At 45.7% G+C, this 21,891-nt stretch overlaps 1 protein-coding gene across 1 annotated transcript in view; it reads left to right on the top strand.

Moving 5' to 3' along the window:
• The first annotated feature begins 9,571 nt into the window (after positions 1 to 9,571).
• Positions 9,572 to 21,891, top strand: part of LOC120058521 (norrin-like) — a 12,618-nt gene continuing 298 nt past the window's right edge. Inside the window, exons 1-2 of the mRNA XM_039007241.1 lie at positions 9,572 to 13,208; positions 21,617 to 21,891. The exon at positions 21,617 to 21,891 is cut by the window's right edge and continues 298 nt beyond it. Of these exons, the coding sequence (XP_038863169.1) occupies positions 13,005 to 13,208; positions 21,617 to 21,841 (429 nt within the window). The 5' untranslated portion in view covers positions 9,572 to 13,004 and the 3' untranslated portion in view covers positions 21,842 to 21,891. The remainder of the gene's footprint in view (positions 13,209 to 21,616) is intronic.

The raw sequence follows: 21,891 nt of genomic DNA, 5'->3' as shown, positions 1-21,891 counted from the left end.
TGACCATCTGTCACGCATTCCTTTACCTCTCTTGTTGGAATTCACTGATTTGCGGTGCGCCATCCCACCACTGCCACCATATGTCACGTAGAGTAGGCCAGAAGGCTAAACTGGAAAACCTAACCTCTATCAAAATAAAAAGATGGCGGAACCGCAAAAGTTCTTCTGTGCAAAGGTGTTTATTTACAAGGTGATTCCAGAACAAAAAACAACAGTACTGCCATCAAACGTCTACCTTATGGGACAGCTTAAAACAATGCTGCCCCATCCACAGCTCGATCCAAAATGCCTCTCTCATGAACTGAAAGAGAGGCTCCTTTTGTAGGGCTAGCCCCTCCCCTCAGAACAATTAACACTAATTAATTAAGCAATTAACTATACAAACCTACATTTTCCATTAACTAAACCTACTAAAGGATATACATTGCAACACGTTTTTTAAACAATACCACAACATAACATTTACAACATTACATCACTACTGACAGTATCTTTCAATATGCCCATATGCCCATTTACATTAATGAGCCATTTGGGACAGGCACTATAAAGTCAGCCCAATCCCTTAGCTCGGGTCCTTTTCCAGCATACCCAGAAGCTACAGAGATGGAGAGAGAGAGGAACAGAACGAACAAACAAAGCGCTCATCCACAACATTGATAAGTATAATAAATATTGCATATCTTAAATATGAACACTGACAAGTATGAAATGTATGTACTAAGACAGAAGTTAATTTGTGTGTCGACCCACATTGTTAACTTATCTTATAACGGAGCAGGGAGGAGTGATGAATGTGTGCGTGCGTTAAAGAACCAAATGCTGCCCGCGGCCAGTGACGGACTTCTACGTCACATTACCTTCCTCCTCTCCTGAAGCAACCAGGTTCGGGAGCCTTGATAGGTAGTCCGCCGTGACGTTTTCTTTTCCTGCCTTGTGACGGACACAGAACCTGAAGGGCTGGAGCTCCAGATACCACCTGGTCACACGAGAATTTCGGTCCTTCATGGTCTGGATCCAGGTCAGTGCTCTGTGGTCGGTGTGCAGGTCAAATTCCCTCCCAAGAAGGTAGTAACGGAGGCTATCTAGGGCCCACTTTATAGCCAGGCACTCCTTCTCGATTGTAGAATACCTGGTTTCCCTGGGCAACAGCTTCCGACTCAGGTACAGCACAGGAAGCTCTTCTCCTGGCTCTCCTTGGGCCAGTACAGCTCCAATTCCCACAGCCGAAGCATCCACCTGCAAGAGAAACCGCTTCTGAAAATCAGGGGTCTGGAGAACAGGAAATGAGCACAGTCGGTTTTTCAGTATCATGAAGGCTTCCTCACACTCCTCAGTCCACTTCACAGGGTTGCTGGCCACCTTTGAAGTGAGGTTGGTCAGAGGGACAGCGATGGTCGAAAACTGCGGAATGAATCTCCGGTACCACCCTGCCAGACCTAGGAAGGACTTCACCTGTGTCTTGGTTCTGGGTTGAGGGCTGTTCCTGATGGACTCCACTTTGTCCACCTGAGGCCGAACTTCACCCTTACCCAGCTGGTAACCCAGGTACTTTGTCTCCTGTTTCGCCCACTCACACTTCAGGAGGTTAAGCGTGAGGCCTGCATCATGGATCTTCCCCAGGACTCTGCCAAGATGCTGTATGTGCTCCTTCCAGGAGTGGCTGTAGATCACCACGTCGTCCAAGTAAGCAGCACAGTAATCATCACAGTCCTGGAGGACCTTGTCCATCAGCCTCTGGAAAGTCGCAGGGGCCCCGTGAAGGCCAAACGGCATGACCTTGAACTGGAACAGGCCCATCGGCGTCCGGAATGCAGTGTAGACCTTGGATTGTTCATCCAGGGGCACCTGCCAGTACCCTTTGCAGAGATCCAATGTGGTGATGTAATGAGCTCTACCTATTCTCTCCAGTAAGTCGTCAATGCGGGGCATGGGATAGGCATCAAACTGGGAGATGGCATTCACCTTACGGAAGTCCATGCAGACGCGCAAAGAGCCATCCTTCTTTGGGACAATGACAATAGGGCTGCTCCATTCACTTGAAGATGGCTCGACAACATCCATTTCTATCATGGTGTGGACCTCTTCCTTGAGGGCTACCACCAGCCTCTCAGGCACACGGTAAGGATGCTGGCGGACTGGGTTCTGGCCAGGTTTCAAACGAATGACGTGTTCTAGGACTTTGGTTCTTCCTGGTCTCTGACTGAAGAGGGCTGGATACTTGCCAAACAGTTGATTCAGCTCATCTTGCTTGTCTTCTTCCAGGTGAGCCAGTATGACTTCTGCTCGTTCTTTCCATGCCTCTGTGACCCCATCCGACTCATCCTCTTCTTCTACTCTGCGGACCAGAAAGGACTTTCCCTTGGAGAGTTCCTCTTTCTCCTCCCAGGCCTTGAGAAGGTTCACATGGTAGGTTTGCTTCTTCTTACCCTTGTCCGAGTGCAGCACCTCGTAGGTCACCGGGCCCATCTTCCTCCCGATTAGGTACGGTCCTTGCCACTGTGCAAGGAGTTTGCTGATAGACGAGGGAAGGAGGAGCAGGACTTTCTGTCCTGGCTCAAACTCTCTGTGGCGAGCGTGCTGGTCATAACCTCTCTTCTGGGCCTTCTGGGCTTGCTGAAGGTTTGCCCTAGCTTCCTCTCGGTACCGCTCCAACCTGTCTCGCATCTGGAGGACGTACTGGACAATCCCCTGTCCTGAGGTAGCTACTGGGGAACCTTCCCAGCACTTCTTCAGCAGGTCCAGTGGTCCTTGCACTGGCCATCCATAGAGGAGTTCGAATGGCGAGAAACCTGTCGATGCCTGAGGCACCTCCCTGTAAGCAAAAAGCAGAAAGGGTAACCACTTATCCCAGTCTTTACCAGTGTCATCCACAAACTTCCTCAGCATGTTCTTGAGCGTTTGATTGAATCTCTCTACGAGCCCATCCGTTTGGGGGTGGTAGGGAGTGGTCCTCAAGCCTTTAATGCCCAGCTGTTGGTGGAGTTGAACCATCAGTCGCGAGGTGAAGTTTGTCCCTTGGTCCGTCAGGATTTCATCTGGGATTCCTACACGAGAGAAGAGCTGAACAAGAGCACTGATTATTTTTGGAGTGGTTATGGAACGGAGTGGGAAGGCTTCTGGGAACCGGGTCGCATAGTCACAGATCACCAATATATACTTGTAACCTGCACTACTCTTCTCCAAGGGTCCAACAATGTCCATTGCAATTCTCTTGAATGGGGTAGAGATAACTGGCAGTGAACATAGAGGAGCCCGGTCAGACCTACGGACAGCACTGGTTTTCTGGCACGTGGGGCATGACTTGCAGTAGGTTTGTACATCAGTATACATGGAGGGCCAAAAGAAACGGGAGCCTAGCCTAAGATAGGTCTTATGTTGCCCTAGATGACCTGCCCATGGAACTGTATGTGCAAGGTTGAGAACAAGTGGTCTACAGGTAGATGGCACCACCAACTTCCTGCTATCTGCCTCTGACCCAAGGTAGAGTATGTGGTTGTCTACCGTGTAAATCCCCCCACATGAAGATTGACTGTCCCCAGCTAAGGCCTTGTCAAACAAACATTTCAAGGTTGCGTCAGACTTCTGCAGTGTAGCAAAATTTTGTGGAACATCCCATTGCACCTCTAACCCAGACACATCAGCAACAGGTACAAGGGTTCCCACATACTTCTCAAGACGCCGCTGGCGGCGTGACTTTCTGGGCCCTTTGGTTCCCCCCTCGCACAGACTATCACACAAGTCAGGCAGAGGTTGTAAACCAGCTTTGGCCTGGGCACGAGTGACAACTGAACATGACACCTGAACATCAGACTGGCAAACTGACTGCTCATATAGCTGACCCCCCACACTTCCCAACAGATCAGAGAGTACAGGCACATCCCTCCCCAAAATCATCTCAAAAGGTAGCTTCTCCATTACCCCAACTTTGAGGAGGTATTTCTGACCCTGAATCTCAACTGTGAGCTCAGCTGTGGGCTGCTGTGACTGGTCACCATGAACACATTGGATCAGTGTCTGATGACCGTAATCAATATCATTAACAGGTACATTACCTTTTCTGATCAATGACAGGGAACTGCCGGTATCAATCATTGCAGTAAGACTTTTACCATTCACTTTTACAGGTACCAAGCCTGACCCTTCTTGAGTCTGTCTATTCTGAACACCATCCCCCTCTCTAGGTACATAACAGTAACCTGAGAGCTTGGATTTACGTAGCGGACACATTGAAGCTTTGTGCCCCTGCTGCCGGCAGTAAAAACAGGTCAGACCCCTCCCATCAGTGCAAACTGCATGATCCCTTACCTCCCTCCTCCCAGACACATAACCCCCAGAGTTACCTCCACCATCTCTGGCGTCTCTGATGTCCCGTGTGTCTCTGAGACTTCTTGGAGCGGGTGCTGCAGGTCGTGGTGGGCCCCCTTTACGTGCATTAAGGTATTGCAGTGCAAGCTTGGCCGCCATAAGCCCGTCCTTGGGCTCGTGCTCTCGGACCCAGGTTCGAATGTCGTGTGGTAGAACTTGTAGAAGTTGCTCGAGGATGATGACCTCACCGATTTCGTCCTGTGTCTTCTCTTCCGGTCGAACCCATCGTCGGTAGAGACCCTTGAGGCGGTGGTACGTCTCTGTCGGCGACTCACCCGATGGCGTCGATGCAGCTCTGAAGCGTTGACGGTAGGTCTCCGGTGAGATATCGAACTTCACCAGCAGTGCTTCCTTCAAGCCCTTGTAGACATTGGACAGCCCCTCATCCATTGCTGTGTAAGCCTCTAAGGCCTTGCCCGTGAGCAATGGGACAAGCCTGCAGGCCCACTCTACCTCAGGCCACTGCCACGTCTTAGCCATGCGCTCAAACCTCAGCAGGTAGTTTTCAATGTCCTCCCCCTGCTGGTATGAGGGCATCTTTGGCTCCTTCCTCAGGAATGCTGGAAGATGGACGTTAACACTGCTGGACTGGTCTCCTGGTGCTGGCCTCATTACTGCTTGGGGAGCCTGCAGTGGAGTTGAAGTCCCTGCTGCGTCGAGCCTTTGTCGTCCTGGTGTTGGAAGACCCAATCTTGGGCTCTCACTGACGAGTTCCGCCTGGTGAGGAGCTGTGAGGATAGATTGGCATAGGCCCCGTAACTCCTGCTTGAGGTCTTCGTCCCTCCTCTCAAGGCAGGTGAAAAGTTGCTGGAAAAGGGCTACCATGGTTGGGTGTGGTTCTGGTCCCCCAACTGGTCCGTCAGTCAGCTGGTCTTTTATGGCTGTATCTGCTGGTTCAACCGGTAACTCACATGGTTCTGGTTGTGTTTGGCCCCTTGGTCGGGCTCCTAGTTCTCCATACTTGACCTCTTCATCACCAGACGATTCCATGGTATTCCACCCCAGTTCAACTTCAGGTACCTTTTCTGCCAGTTGATGCTGCTGCTGAGAACGCAATCCTGTACGCATTCCTTTACCTCTCTTGTTGGAATTCACTGATTTGCGGTGCGCCATCCCACCACTGCCACCATATGTCACGTAGAGTAGGCCAGAAGGCTAAACTGGAAAACCTAACCTCTATCAAAATAAAAAGATGGCGGAACCGCAAAAGTTCTTCTGTGCAAAGGTGTTTATTTACAAGGTGATTCCAGAACAAAAAACAACAGTACTACCATCAAACGTCTACCTTATGGGACAGCTTAAAACAATGCTGCCCCATCCACAGCTCGATCCAAAATGCCTCTCTCATGAACTGAAAGAGAGGCTCCTTTTGTAGGGCTAGCCCCTCCCCTCAGAACAATTAACACTAATTAATTAAGCAATTAACTATACAAACCTACATTTTCCATTAACTAAACCTACTAAAGGATATACATTGCAACACGTTTTTTAAACAATACCACAACATAACATTTACAACATTACATCACTACTGACAGTATCTTTCAATATGCCCATATGCCCATTTACATTAATGAGCCATTTGGGACAGGCACTATAAAGTCAGCCCAATCCCTTAGCTCGGGTCCTTTTCCAGCATACCCAGAAGCTACAGAGATGGAGAGAGAGAGGAACAGAACGAACAAACAAACAAAGCGCTCATCCACAACATTGATAAGTATAATAAATATTGCATATCTTAAATATGAACACTGACAAGTATGAAATGTATGTACTAAGACAGAAGTTAATTTGTGTGTCGACCCACATTGTTAACTTATCTTATAACGGAGCAGGGAGGAGTGATGAATGTGTGCGTGCGTTAAAGAACCAAATGCTGCCCGCGGCCAGTGACGGACTTCTACGTCACACCATCTCAGTAACAGGACTCCAGATCAGGGACTGACCCTCTCAGTAACAGGACTCCAGATCAGGGACTGACCTGTTCCTACAGAGGAAATTATCCTCGTGGGACTTTTGACATAATAATGTAGAGTATTGTTGTTGTTTTGACATAATGTAGGGAATTGTTGTTGTTGTTGCACCCTCGACAACCACTGTGATTATTATTATTTGACCCTGCTGGTCATCTATGAACATTTGAACATCTTGGCCATGTTCTGTTATAATCTCCACCCGGCACAGCCAGAAGAGGCCACCCCTCATAGCCTGGTTCCTCTCTAGGTTTCTTCCTAGGTTCTGGCCTTTATAGGGAGTTTTTCCTAGCCACCGTGCTTCTACACCTGCATTGCTTGCTGTTTGGGGTTTTAGGCTGGGTTTCTGTAAAGCACTTTGTGACATCAGCTGATGTAAGAAGGGCTTGATAAATACATTTGATTTGATTTGATTTATACATAATGTAGAGTATTGTTGTTGTTTTGACATAATGTAGAGTATTATTGTTGTTTTGACATAATGTAGAGTTATTGTTGTTTAGACATAATGTAGGCTATTATTGTTGTTTTGACATAATGTAGAGTATTATTGTTGTTTTGACATAATGTAGAGTATTGTTGTTGTTTTGACATAATGTAGGCTATTATTGTTGTTTTGACATAATGTAGGCTATTATTGTTGTTTTGACATAATGTAGAGTATTATTGTTGTTTTGACATAATGTAGGCTATTGTTGTTGTTTTGACATAATGTAGGCTATTATTGTTGTTTTGACATAATGTAGGCTATTATTGTTGTTTTGACATAATGTAGAGTATTATTGTTGTTTTGACATAATGTAGGCTATTATTGTTGTTTTGACATAATGTAGGCTATTATTGTTGTTTTGACATAATGTAGGCTATTATTGTTGTTTTGACATCATGTAGGCTATTATTGTTGTTTTGACATCATGTAGAGTATTATTGTTGTTTTGACATAATGTAGAGTATTATTGTTGTTTTGACATAATGTAGAGTATTATTGTTGTTTTGACATAATGTAGAGTATTATTGTTGTTTTGACATAATGTAGAGTATTATTGTTGTTTTGACATAATGTAGAGTATTATTGTTGTTTTGACATAATGTAGAGTATTATTGTTGTTTTGACATAATGTAGGCTATTGTTTAGCATTTTTCTTCCTTTCCACTCAACTCTGCTGGGGTTTCCTCATTTGTAAAAGTACAGAATAAAAGATTCATTTAAAACAACCCCCCCCTCCCTCCTTCCTTTCTTCCTTCCATTCCTCCTTCCCTCCATCCCTCCCTCCTTCCTTCCATTCCTCCTTCCCTCCATCCCTCCCTCCTTCCTTCCATTCCTCCTTCCCTCCATTCCTCCCTCCTTCCTTCCATTCCTCCTTCCCTCCATCCCTCCCTCCTTCCTTCCATTCTTCCTTCCCTCCATTCCTCCCTCCTTCCTTCCATTCCTCCTTCCATCCATCCATCCCTCCCTCCTTCCTTTCATTCCTCCTTCCCTCCATCCCTCCCTCCATCCTAGTGTTTTTCTTCGTAATTCCTCCTGTTAGGAATAGAAGTATCAGTTGGCCTGTTAAAATAAATACTGCCTGTGATGTTTAGCTGGCCGGTAACCTGCTGCTATAGGGTTTAGACAGCACAGCAGACATCCCAGTCTATTCTTACTGAGGAGAACAGCCTAGCTCTACCTCTCAAACTCCCAGCCTTCACGGTTGTTTATCCCACAGCTCCTTTCAATATCACACATACCTGGCTGGCATAGCAACTGGTTTTATCTTTGTCATCGTTTCCATAGTTATCATTGTAGTCATTGTTATCATCGTAGTCATAGTTATCATCATCATCATCATCATCCTCATGTCAGAGGAAGGCCCCAAAAATGGTCAAGACTCCAGCCACCCTAGTCAAAGACTGTTCTCTCTGCTATCGCACGGCAGGCGGTGCCGGAGCGCCAAATCTAGGTCCGGGAGGCTTCTACACAGCTTCTACCCACAAGCCATAAGACTCCTGAACACCTAATCAAATGGCTACCCAGACTATTTGCATTACCCCGCCCTTTTACACCGCTGCTACTCTCTGTTGTTGTCATCTATGCATCGTCACTTTAATCACTCTACCTACATTTACATGACTAGAAAGGATGAGAAAAGACTAGAAAGGACTATAAATTATTAGAAAGGACTAAAAAGGATTAGAAAGGACTAGAAAGGACTAAAAAGGATTAGAAAGGACAAGAAAGGATTAGAAAGGACTAGAAAGGATTGGAAAGGATTAGAAAGGACTAGAAAGGATTAGAAAGGACTAGAAAGGACTATAAATTATTAGAAAGGACTAGAAAGGACTAGAAAGGATTAGAAAGGATTGGAAAGGACTAGAAAGGACTATAAATTATTAGAAAGGACTAGAAAGGACTAGAAAGGACTAGAAAGGATTAGAAAGGACTAGAAAGGACTATAAATTATTAGAAAGGACTAGAAAGGACTAGAAAGGATTAGAAAGGATTAGAAAGGACTAGAAAGGACTATAAATTATTAGAAAGGACTAGAAAGGACTAGAAAGGATTGGAAAGGACTAGAAAGGACTAGAAAGGATTGGAAAGGACTAGAAAGGACTAGAAAGGACTATAAATTATTAGAAAGGACTAGAAAGGATTAGAAAGGATTAGAAAGGACTAGAAAGGACTAGAAATGATTAGAAAGGACTAGAAAGGATTGGAAAGGACTAGAAAGGATTATAAATTATTAGAAAGGACTAGAAAGGATTAGAAAGGACTAGAAAGGACTAGAAAGGACTAGAAAGGACTAGAAAGGACTAGAAAGGACTAGAAAGGATTGGAAAGGACTAGAAAGGACTAGAAAGGATTAGAAAGGATTAGAAAGGACTAGAAAGGATTAGAAAGGACTAGAAAGGATTAGAAAGGACTAGAAAGGATTGGAAAGGACTAGAAAGGACTATAAATTATTAGAAAGGACTAGAAAGGACTAGAAAGGATTAGAAAGGATTAGAAAGGACTAGAAAGGATTAGAAAGGATTGGAAAGGACTAGAAAGGATTAGAAAGGATTGGAAAGGACTAGAAAAGATTAGAAAGGATTGGAAAGGACTAGAAAGGATTAGAAAGGACTAGAAAGGATTAGAAAGGATTGGAAAGGACTAGAAAGGATTAGAAAGGATTAGAAAGGACTAGAATGGATTTGAAAACACAAATAGCTGTGGAATCAATTGAGATCCTACCATTTCCTGCTATGACTTCAATAGCTACTGTAACAGTATAAATCACAAACGTTTGGAAACGATGTATCCATTGTGTGTAGTCCATGAGGTGCCAGAGAAAAACACAAAGGTCCGGAGCTCTTCTGTAAATGTATGATTTCATACCACTGATTGGCCGGGGATTCTACTCACCTAGTGTCCCAGGTCTGAATCATTCCCTGATTAGAGGGGAATAATTTAAACCACACAGAACTTTTCACCTTAATATCTTAGTTTGAGAAAAGGGGGTTTAGAAAATAGAGATGACCCACCTCTCCTCCCGTCTTTCTTTCCCTCTTTTCCCAGATCCAGACCAATAGACAGGAGCGATGGAGAGGTCCAGGAAGAGGACCAACAGAAGAGCTTACCTCCCCCCCAGCAGCACCCTGGGCCAAGGCTAGGAGCTCCACACCAACACCCACTGTAAACCCTACCGCATTTTGAACTCAAATACTTCTAGTAAGTTGAACTCAAAGTTGATGAAAAGTCATTATTACCTAAAATGTTTATGTGGATCTGACTCAAAGTCTCATCAACTCAATTTTTTAAAGTTATGATAACAAAGGAAATGTTTTACCCAGCATGCTCTACTGCAGGCATATTTTGGGGAATTGTTCTAAATATCTGTGTTTTTACATGTACATTGAATGACAGATTCATCTTATGCTACACAAAGATAAATAACATACATGTTTGTAAACTAATCCAATCATTTAGGTCAATTTTTTTGCACTTGTTACTGAAATGGTTGTTCCAGTTGAAATGGTTTAGGTCGTCTCCTCACACGTGTCCTGACCCTGGCAGTCATTATGAATGCAGGTTGCGGGTGAATGCTAACTGTTGGATAGCAAAGCTCAGGATTCCAATAGGAATGGCACTTTGCAAGCCAGCATAATGTGACTTGCAGGTAGGGTTGCAAATGTCTGGTAAATTCCCATGTTTTTCAGAATTACTGGTTGGCTGATTCCTGAAAATTTGGGGAAAGTTAGCAGAATTATGCAACCCTACTTGTAGGCCTGATTCGGCTTGTAAACCATATGTTTCAGGCCACTGTATTAGGGTGAAGATAGGCCTCAAAATAAGGCCGTATAAGCTATGTAATGTATTGTCATAAAGAGTTTAATGACAACATTCACTTAGGAACTCGTTTGGTGAAGGCCACAGAACTAAAAATGAATGAATTCAACAACCATGTCTCTGTCACTAACAAATACAGTCATGGGGGGTAACCCTACAATTCACTCAAAAAGACAAGTCACACTGGGAAATTATATTGAAGGCGTAGCTTAGCTGGGGCGTTTCTCAAAATGTTCAAGCTGACACAACTCAAATCTGGACCCCTACAGCAGGGGTGTCGAACTCATTCCATGGAGGGCTTAGTGTCTGCATGGAATGAGTACTTGTTCCTTTCAATTAAGCCCTGGACAACCAGGTGTGGGGAGTTCCTTACTAATTAGTGATCTCAATTCATCAATCAGGTACAAGGGAGGCGCCAAAACCAGCAGACACTCGGGCCCAACGTGGAATGAGTTTGACACGTGTTCTACAGGGTCACAGGTGACTCTATCGGTTTGAGTAATAACTACAAAATACTTTTAAGTAACTGTAGGTTACTCAGACATATTAAGTGCAACAGGCTTCCTAAAAACAATGGGGTAATGACAGCACATTGGGGTTTACACTGCCATTACAGAGAGAGAAGCAGGGAAAGCCTCACTCCATCACGTCAGTAAAGAAAACAAGAAAGAAACCGAAACAGAGAGAGAAAAGTCACTCCCAGTGAGAAGAGATGCAAACAGATAAACAGAGAGAGAAAGGTCACTCCCAGTGAGAAGAGATGCAAACAGACAAACAGAGAGAGAAAAGTCACTCCCAGTGAGAAGAGATGCATACAGACAAACATAGAGATAAAAGTCACTCCCAGTGAGAAGAGATGCAAACAGACAAACAGAGAGAGAAAAGTCACTCCCAGTGAGAAGAGATGCAAACAGACAAACAGAGAGATAAAAGTCACTCCCAGTGAGAAGAGATGCAAACAGACAAACAGAGAGATAAAAGTCACTCCCAGTGAGAAGAGATGCAAACAGACAGAGAGAGAAAAGTCACTCCCAGTGAGAAGAGATTCAAACAGACAAACAGAGAGATAAAAGTCACTCCCAGTGAGAAGAGATGCAAACAGACAAACAGAGAGATAAAAGTCACTCCCAGTGAGAAGAGATGCAAACAGACAGAGAGATAAAAGTCACTCCCAGTGAGAAGAGATGCAAACAGACAAACAGAGAGATAAAAGTCAATCCCAGTGAGAAGAGATGCAAACAGACAAACAGAGAGATAAAAGTCACTCCCAGTGAGAAGAGATGCAAACAGACAAACAGAGAGATAAAAGTCACTCCCAGTGAGAAGAGATGCATACAGACAAACATAGAGATAAAAGTCACTCCCAGTGAGAAGAGATGCAAACAGACAAACAGAGAGAGAAAAGTCACTCCCAGTGAGAAGAGATGCATACAGACAAACAGAGAGATAAAAGTCACTCCCAGTGAGAAGAGATGCAAACAGACAAACAGAGAGATAAAAGTCACTCCCAGTGAGAAGAGATGCAAACAGACAAACAGAGAGATAAGTCACTCCCAGTGAGAAGAGATGCATACAGACAAACAGAGAGAGAAAAGTCACTCCCAGTGAGAAGAGATGCAAACAGACAAACAGAGAGATAAAAGTCACTCCCAGTGAGAAGAGATGCATACAGACAAACATAGAGATAAAAGTCACTCCCAGTGAGAAGAGATGCAAACAGACAAACAGAGAGATAAGTCACTCCCAGTGAGAAGAGATGCAAACAGACAAACAGAGAGATAAAAGTCACTCCCAGTGAGAAGAGATGCAAACAGACAAACAGAGAGATAAAAGTCACTCCCAGTGAGAAGAGATGCAAACAGACAAACTGAGAGATAAAAGTCACTCCCAGTGAGAAGAGATGCAAACAGACAAACAGAGAGATAAAAGTCACTCCCAGTGAGAAGAGATGCAAACAGACAGAGAGATAAAAGTCACTCCCAGTGAGAAGAGATGCAAACAGACAAACAGCGAGATAAAAGTCACTCCCAGTGAGAAGAGATGCAAACAGACAAACAGAGAGAGAAAAGTCACTCCCAGTGAGAAGAGATGCAAACAGACAAACAGAGAGATAAAAGTCACTCCCAGTGAGAAGAGATGCAAACAGACAAACAGAGAGATAAAAGTCACTCCCAGTGAGAAGAGATGCAAACAGACAAACAGAGAGGCATAAAAAGGAGTGGACAGGGAGAAAGAAAGAGGGTGTCCCTCTCTCACCCTCTCTGTGTCTCCCTCTGAAATTCCTCCATGCCACTTTGACTTTACCCCCTACTCCCTACACCCTTCCCACTTCCCAGACAGCCCTCCCTGGCGCCAGTATGCGTCCCCCAGACCCCCTTTCTCCCCCCTCAGGGCTGCTGCTGTTGCTGGTCTTCTGCCCCCTAGTGGTGGTAGTGCAGGCCAGCAGCAGTAAGATGGAGAGCGGACACAGCACACACCATGGAGTTACAGACCCAGACCGCTGTATGAGGCATCACTTTGTGGAGACCATCACACACTCCCTCTACAAGTGCAACTCCAATGTAAGTCAGCTGAATGTACACGCACGCACGCACGCACGCACGCACGCACGCACGCACGCACGCACGCACGCACGCACGCACGCACGCACGCACGCACTGTCATCCACCCCTAGTCTTCCTGCTAAGAAGCTGTTTAAGATAACAGGGCCAGTCCAGCTGACAAAGGAGAAGGAGCTTTTACATGATAAATATCAGAACAGAGATCTGCCCAAAACCTCCAAAGCAGACCTCTGGGACTACAGACAGGGAACTCTCTCTAATGAGTCTAGTGAGTAGGTATTTTTACTCTTTCTTTCCCTGTCTGTCTGTTCCTCTCACTGTCTGTCTGTATGTCCCTCTCTTTCACTGTCTCTCTCTTTCGTTCTCTCTGTCTCCGTTTCTCCCTCTCTCTGTCTCTCTCTCTGTCTCTCATGGTCTCTCATGGTCTCTCATGGTCTCTCACGGTCTCTCACGGTCTCTCACGGTCTCTCAGGGTCTCTGTGAGTTCCTCAACCCAGCCAAAAATTAAACAAGCCCCCACAGAGAGAGAGAGCAGCAAATGTCTGCAGTGTGGCCCACATCCAACACCTCACTCAACAGCAGTGTGACTCACCTATACCAGACAGAGAGAGAGAGTGAGAGAGATGGGGAAGGCAGAGATAAAGAGAGGGGGGAGAGATAGAGACGGAGAGAGGGAGGAGATTGGAGAAAGAGAGACGGAAAGAGAGGTGAGAGAGAGAGGTCTAATAGAAAGAGAGAAAGAAGAAGGGTGGTGAGACTGGAAAAAGATTGTGGCAAACAGGTGCTGAGTAACCCTAGTAACCCTCCCAAGTGGCATAGCATCTCCCAAAAGGCACTGCATCTCAGTGCAAGAGGTGTCACTACAGTCCCTGGTTCAAATCCAGGCTGAATCACATCTGGCTGTGATTGGGAGTTCCGTAGGGCGGCGCACAATTGGCCCGGGGTAGGCCGTCATTGTAAATAAGAATTTGTTCTTGACTGACTTGCCTAGTTAAAAAAAAGGTAAAATAAAAAAAATGAGGAGAGAGTTAGTTTCTCTCTCCCTCCCTGAGGCGTAATATAAGGCATGTAGACAGGACAGCACTGGGGATCTGCAGTGATGAGTAACACTGGGGTTGTGTAGTAGTGAGTGACAGTTCCTGATGTAAACGAGTTTAAATGAGTGTAAGTGATCCCTCACAGGGGACTGTTAATGGAGGGGGGCTGTCATTCTGTCTTTCTATTCTTCCCCCTCGCTCTCCCACCATGAGTCCATTTCCTACATGCAGGGCCGTAGTTGTGTGTGTGTGTGTGTGTGTGTGTGTGTGTGTGTGTGTGTGTGTGTGTGTGTGTGTGTGTGTGTGTGTGTGTGTGTGTGTGTGTGTGTGTGTGTGTGTGTGTGCGCGCCTGACTGTTGATGCGTCTGTAAGTGCTTGCAGCTGTGCATACATGTGTATGTAGGTGTTTGTGTGTCTGTAAGTGGGTAGGTGAGTGCCCAGCTGTTGTCTCCAGACTCCTCTCCTCTCCTCTCCCCTCTTCTCTTCCCCCCCAACACACACTGACACAAAGCCCTCACCTCCCAACCTCTCTCTGTGAAAATACTAAAACACTTCTGAGCTGATAGCTCATCTTCTAGTCCTCAGAAGGAAGACACATGTTCCTAAAGTGGCTGACAACTCCCTTGCAGTCATCGCCAACAAGTGTGTGTGTGTGTCATATTCCCTGGCCCGAGACAGGCTTTAGCCAAAGGTAGAGAGAGAGTCAGAGAGAGAGAGTCAGAGAGAGAGAGAGAGAGACAGACAGACAGACAGAAAGAGATCTATTACACTTGCTTTGGCAATGTTAACAAATGTTTCCCATGCCAATAAAGCCCCTTGAATTGAATTGAATTGCGAGAGAGTCAGAGAGAGTCAGAGAGCACATACCTTGGCCTGAACTGTAGATACCTTGGCCTAACCATCAGCGCCACAGGTAACTTCCACAAAGCTGTGAACGATCTGAGAGACAAAGCAAGAAGGGCATAAAACATCAAATTCGGCATATGAATTAGGATCTGGCTAAAAATACTTGAATCAGTTATAGAACCCATTGCCCTCTATGGTTGTGAGTTCTGGGCTCCGCTCACCAACCAAGATTTCACAAAATGGGATAAAACACCACATTTTTTATTTTTTTATTTCACCTTTATTTAACCAGGTAGGCTAGTTGAAAGTTTAACCAGGTTGTTACGGCTTTCATATTCCTCCTCCTCGGACGAGGAGAGGCGAGAAGGATCGGACCAATACGCGGAGTGGTTAGTGTCCATGATTTATTAGCATCGAACTGAACACTATATGAAGCAAGATAACAAATAGAGAATCAAACCGACAAACAGTCCCGTGAGGCACAACGACTACACGGAAGACAAACACCCACAAAACACACGTGAAACCCAGGCTGCCTAAGTATGATTCTCAATCAGGGACAACGATTGACAGCTGTCTCTGATTGAGAATCATACCCGGCCGAACACAAACATCCCAACATAGAAAATCAAACATAGACAAACCCACCCCAACTCACGCCCTGATCAACTAAATAAATACAAGAAAAAGGAAAAACAGGTCAGGAACGTGACATAACCCCCCCCTTAAGGTGCGAACTCCGGGCGCACCAGCATAAAGTCTAGGGGAGGGTCTGGGTGGGCGTCTGTCCACGGTGGCGGCTCTGGCGCTGGTCGTGGTCCCCACCCCACCATAGTCAAACCCCGCTTCCTTGGCCTCCTCCCAATGACCACCCTCCATATAAACCCCATTGGATTAAGGAGCAGCTCCGGACTGAGGGGCAGCTCCGGACTGAGGGGCAGCACCGGACTGAGGGGCGGATCCTGGCTGGCTGGCTCTGGCGGATCCTGGCTGGCTGGCGGGTCCTGGCTGGACGGCTCTGGCGGGTCCTGGCTGGACGGCTCTGGCTGGTCCTGGCTGGACGGCTCTGGCTGGTCCTGGCTGGACGGCTCTGGCTGGTCCTGGCTGGACGGCTCTGGCTGGTCCTGTCTGGCGGAAGGCTCTGGCTGATCCTGTCTGGCGGAAGGCTCTGGCTGATCCTGTCTGGCAGAAGGCTCTGGCTGATCCTGTCTGGCGGAAGGCTCTGGCTGATCCTGTCTGGCGGAAGGCTCTGGCTGATCTACACGGAAGACAAACACCCACAAAACACACATGAAACCCAGGCTGCCTAAGTATGATTCTCAATCAGGGACAACGATTGACAGCTGTCTCTGATTGAGAATCATACCCGGCCGAACACAAACATCCCAACATAGAAAATCAAACATAGACAAACCCACCCCAACTCACGCCCTGATCAACTAAATAAATACAAGAAAAAGGAAAAACAGGTCAGGAACGTGACACAGGTAGGCTAGTTGACAAGTTCTCATTTGCAACTGCGACCTGGCCAAGATAAAGCATAGCAGTGTGAACAGACAACAACACAGAGTTACACATGGAGTAAACAATAAACAAGTCAATAACATAGTAGAGGAAAAAAAAGAAAAAAAGAGAATCTATATACAATGTGTGCAAAAGGCATGAGGAGGTAGGCAATAAATAGGCCATAGGAGCGAATAATTACAATTTAGCAGATTAACACTGGAGTGATAAATCATCAGATGATCATGTGCAAGTAGAGATACTGGTGTGCAAAAGAGCAGAAAAGTAAATAAATAAAAACAGTATGGGGATGAGGTAGGTAAGTTGGGTGGGCTATATACCGATGGACTATGTACAGCTGCAGCGACCGGTTAGCTGCTCAGATAGCAGATGTTTAAAGTTGTTGAGGGAGATAAAAGTCTCCAACTTCAGAGATTTTTGCAATTCGTTCCAGTCGCAGGCAGCAGAGAACTGGAAGGAAAGGCGTCCAAATGAGGTTTTGGCTTTAGGGATGATCAGTGAGATACACCTGCTGGAGCGCGTGCTACGGGTGGGTGTTGCCATCGTGACCAGTGAACTGAGATAAGGCGGCGCTTTACCTAGCATAGCCTTGTAGATGACCTGGAGCCAGTGGGTCTGACGACGAACATGTAGCGAGGGCCAGTCGACTAGAGCATACAGGTCGCAGTGGTGGGTGGTATAAGGTGCTTTAGTAACAAAACGGATGGCACTGTGATAAACTGCATCCAGTTTGCTGAGTAGAGTATTGGAAGCTATTTTGTAGATGACATCGCCGAAGTCGAGGATCGGTAGGATAGTCAGTTTTACTAGGGTAAGTTTGGCGGCGTGAGTGAAGGAGGCTTTGTTGCGAAATAGAAAGCCGACTCTAGATTTGATTTTGGATTGGAGATGTTTGATATGAGTCTGGAAGGAGAGTTTGCAGTCTAGCCAGACACCTAGGTACTTATAGATGTCCACATATTCTAGGTCGGAGCCATCCAGGGTGGTGATGCTAGTCGGGCGTGCGGGTGCAGGCAGCGAACGGTTGAAAAGCATGCATTTGGTTTTACTAGCGTTTAAGAGCAGTTGGAGGCCACGGAAGGAGTGTTGTATGGCATTGAAGCTCGTTTGGAGGTTAGATAGCACAGTGTCCAAGGAAGGGCCAGAAGTATACAGAATGGTGTCGTCTGCGTAGAGGTGGATCAGGGAATCGCCCACAGCAAGAGCAACATCATTGATATATACAGAGAAAAGTCGGCCTGAGAATTGAACCCTGTGGTACCCCCATAGAGACTGCCAGAGGACCGGACAACATGCCCTCCGATTTGACACACTGAACTCTGTCTGCAAAGTAGTTGGTGAACCAGGCAAGGCAGTCATTAGAAAAACCGAGGCTACTGAGTCTGCCGATAAGAATATGGTGATTGACAGAGTCGAAAGCCTTGGCCAGGTCGATGAAGACGGCTGCACAGTACTGTCTTTTATCGATGGCGGTTATGATATCGTTTAGTACCTTGAGCGTGGCTGAGGTGCACCCGTGACCGGCTCGGAAACCGGATTGCACAGCGGAGAAGGTACGGTGGGATTCGAGATGGTCAGTGATCTGTTTGTTGACTTGGCTTTCAAAGACCTTAGATAGGCAGGGCAAATTAAGACTCTGCATGCAGAATTCTGCAAAAATATCCTCTGTGTACAACGTAAAACACCAAATAATGCATGCAGAGCAGAATTAGGCCGATACCCGCTAATTATCAAAATCCAGAAAAGAGCCGTTAAATTCTACAACCACCTTAAAGGAAGCGATTCCCAAACCTTCCATAACAAAGTCATCACCTACAGAGAGATGAACCTCTGGTCCTGGGGCTCTGTTTACAAACACAAACAGACCCCACAGAGCCCCAGGACAGAAACACAATTAGACCCAACCAAATCATGAGAAAACAAAAAGAGAATTACTTGACAAGTTGGAAAGAATTTACAAAAAAATAGAGCAAACTAGAATGCTATTTGGCCCAAAACAGAGAGTACACAGTGGCAGAATACCTGACCACTGTGACTGACCCAAATGTAAGGAAATCTTTGACTATGTACAGACTCAGTGAGCATAGCCTTGATATTGAGAAAGGCCGCCAAAGGCAGACCTGGCTCTCAAGAGAAGTGAGGTGGAAACTGAGCTGCACTTCCTAACCTCCTGCCAAATGTATGACCATACTAGAGACACATATTTCCCTCAGATTACACAGACCCTCAAACAATTCCAAAACAAATCCAATTTTGATAAACTCCCATATCTATTGGGTGAAATACCTCAGTGTACCATCACAGCAGCAATATTTTTGACCTGTTGCCACAAGAAAAAGGCAATCAGTGAAGAACAAACACCACTGTAAATACAACCTATTTTTATGTTTATTTATTTTCCCTTTTGTACTTTAACCATTTGCACATCGTTACAACACTGTATATAGACATAACATGACATTTGAAATGTCTTTATTCTATTGGAACTTCTGTGAGTGTAATGTTTACAGTTCATTTTTTATTGCTTATTTAACTTTTGTTTATATCCCCTGTCCCTAGCTATTGTTAGAGAGGGTCACATCGGTGGCGACACGAGGCAGTTGACAGGGGACACGACACAGGAGTCCACTTACAGTTTGTGTGTGTGTGTGTGTGTGTGTGTGTGTGTGTGTGTGTGTGTGTGTGTGTGTGTGTGTGTGTGTGTGTGTGTGTGTGTGTGTGTGTGTGTGTGTGTGTGTGTGTGTGTGTGTGTGCAGTGGAAAGTGGTCATATTGCAGGCAGACCATCAGCTCTAGACGGGGATCAGCTAGGAACACAGTGAAATGGGTCATCCATGTTGTGTAGCTAGGAACACAGTGAAACAGGTCATCCATGTTGTGTAGCTAGGAACACAGTGAAACAGGTCATCCATGTTGTGTAGCTAGGAACACAGTGAAACAGGTCATCCATGTTGTGTAGCTAGGAACACAGTGAAACAGGTCATCCATGTTGTGTAGCTAGGAACACAGTGAAACAGGTCATCCATGTTGTGTAGCTAGGAACACAGTGAAATGGGTCATCCATGTTATGTAGCTAGGAACACAGTGAAACAGGTCATCCATGTTGTGTAGCTAGGAACACAGTGAAACAGGTCATCCATGTTGTGTAGCTAGGAACACAGTGAAACAGATCATACATGTTGTGTAGCTAGAAACACAGTGAAAGGGGTCATCCATGTTATGTAGCTAGGAACACAGTGAAACAGATCATCCATGTTATGTAGCTAGGAACACAGTGAAACAGATCATCCATGTTATGTAGCTAGGAACACAGTGAAACAGGTCATCCATGTTGTGTAGCTAGGAACACAGTGAAACAGGTCATCCATGTTATGTAGCTAGGAACACAGTGAAATGGGTCATCCATGTTATGTAGCTAGGAACACAGTGAAACAGGTCATCAATGTTGTGTAGCTAGGAACACAGTGAAACAGGTCATCCATGTTGTGTAGCTAAGAACACAGTGAAACAGGTCATCCATGTTGTGTAGCTAGAAACACAGTGAAACAGATCATCCATGTTGTGTAGCTAGGAACACAGTGAAACAGATCATCCATGTTATGTAGCTAGGAACACAGTGAAACAGGTCATCCATGTTATGTAGCTAGGAACACAGTGAAACAGGTCATCCATGTTGTGTAGCTAGGAACACAGTGAAATGGGTCATCCATGTTGTGTAGCTAGGAACACAGTGAAACAGATCATCCATGTTATGTAGCTAGGAACACAGTGAAACAGGTCATCCATGTTATGTAGCTAGGAACACAGTGAAACAGGTCATCCATGTTTTGTAGCTAGGAACACAGTGAAACAGATCATACATGTTGTGTAGCTAGAAACACAGTGAAAGGGGTCATCCAATTTATGTTGCTAGGAACACAGTGAAACAGATCATCCATGTTATGTAGCTAGGAACACAGTGAAACAGATCATCCATGTTATGTAGCTAGGAACACAGTGAAACAGGTCATCCATGTTATGTAGCTAGGAACACAGTGAAACAGGTCCTCCATGTTGTGTAGCTAGGAACACAGTGAAACAGGTCATCCATGTTATGTAGCTAGGAACACAGTGAAACAGGTCCTCCATGTTGTGTAGCTAGGAACACAGTGAAACAGGTCATCCATGTTATGTAGCTAGGAACACAGTGAAACAGGTCCTCCATGTTGTGTAGCTAGGAACACAGTGAAACAGGTCCTCCATGTTGTGTAGCTAGGAACACAGTGAAACAGGTCATCCATGTTATGTAGCTAGGAACACAGTGAAACAGGTCCTCAATGTTGTGTAGCTAGGAACACAGTGAAACAGGTCCTCCATGTTGTGTAGCTAGGAACACAGTGAAATGGGTCATCCATGTTGTTTTCCTCTGACAGACACACAGTAGGGAGACTGAGCCATTGGAACAAACAACATCACTAATTCAAATCAAATCTTAATTAGGGCGATGATACCGGGTGTCACTGCTGTTATGCTGCAAAGCGCTAAGGGAGCTAACACAAGTCTTCAGGTCTCAGGCGAGGTTACTCATGTGATTTACATGTGTGTGTGTGTGTGTGTGTGTGTGTGTGTGTGTGTGTGTGTGTGTGTGTGTGTGTGTGTGTGTGTGTGTGTGTGTGTGTGTGTGTGTGTGTGTGTGTGTGTGTGTGTGTGTGTGTGTGTGTGACTAACTCAGAGCTTTCAGTGTTAAGAGTGAGACAGACTAGCCTAACTCCTATTACTGCACCTGCCAGGCCACAGATTGAGTCAGCCTGACTGGGACAGTGACTATATAGACTACAGCTCTTTGAACAGGTTAACATAACTTTATTGTTTTCTAAATTCCCTTGAAGTGCTCATGTATGTTTTCTCTCCTTTCCTCCCCTCTTCTCTCTCTCCTCCTTCCCTCTCCTTCTCTCTTCTCTGCTCCTCTCCCCCCTCTCCTCTTATTTCCTCCCCTGCCCTCTCCTCCCTTCCTCCTCTCCAGATGGTGTTGCTAGCTCGGTGCGAGGGCCACTGCAGCCACACGTCCCGCTCCGACCCTCTCATCTCCTTCAGCTCGGTGTTGAAGCAGCCCTTCAAGAGTACCTGTTTCTGCTGCAAGCCCCACACCTCCAAGCTGAAGGCTGTGAGGCTCCGCTGCGCCGGAGGGACCCGCATCACAGCAACCTACCGCTACATCCTCGCCTGCAACTGTGAGGAGTGCAGCTGAGCTGGGAAAAATACTTTAAACTTTAGAACTCTGTCTCCGTGAGAAAGTGT

This window comes from Salvelinus namaycush, chromosome 13 (assembly GCF_016432855.1).
Source record: "Salvelinus namaycush isolate Seneca chromosome 13, SaNama_1.0, whole genome shotgun sequence".
NCBI lineage: Eukaryota > Metazoa > Chordata > Actinopteri > Salmoniformes > Salmonidae > Salvelinus > Salvelinus namaycush.
The sequence above is the reverse complement of the archived record's forward strand: the minus strand, read 5'-3'. Positions and strand labels throughout refer to the sequence as shown.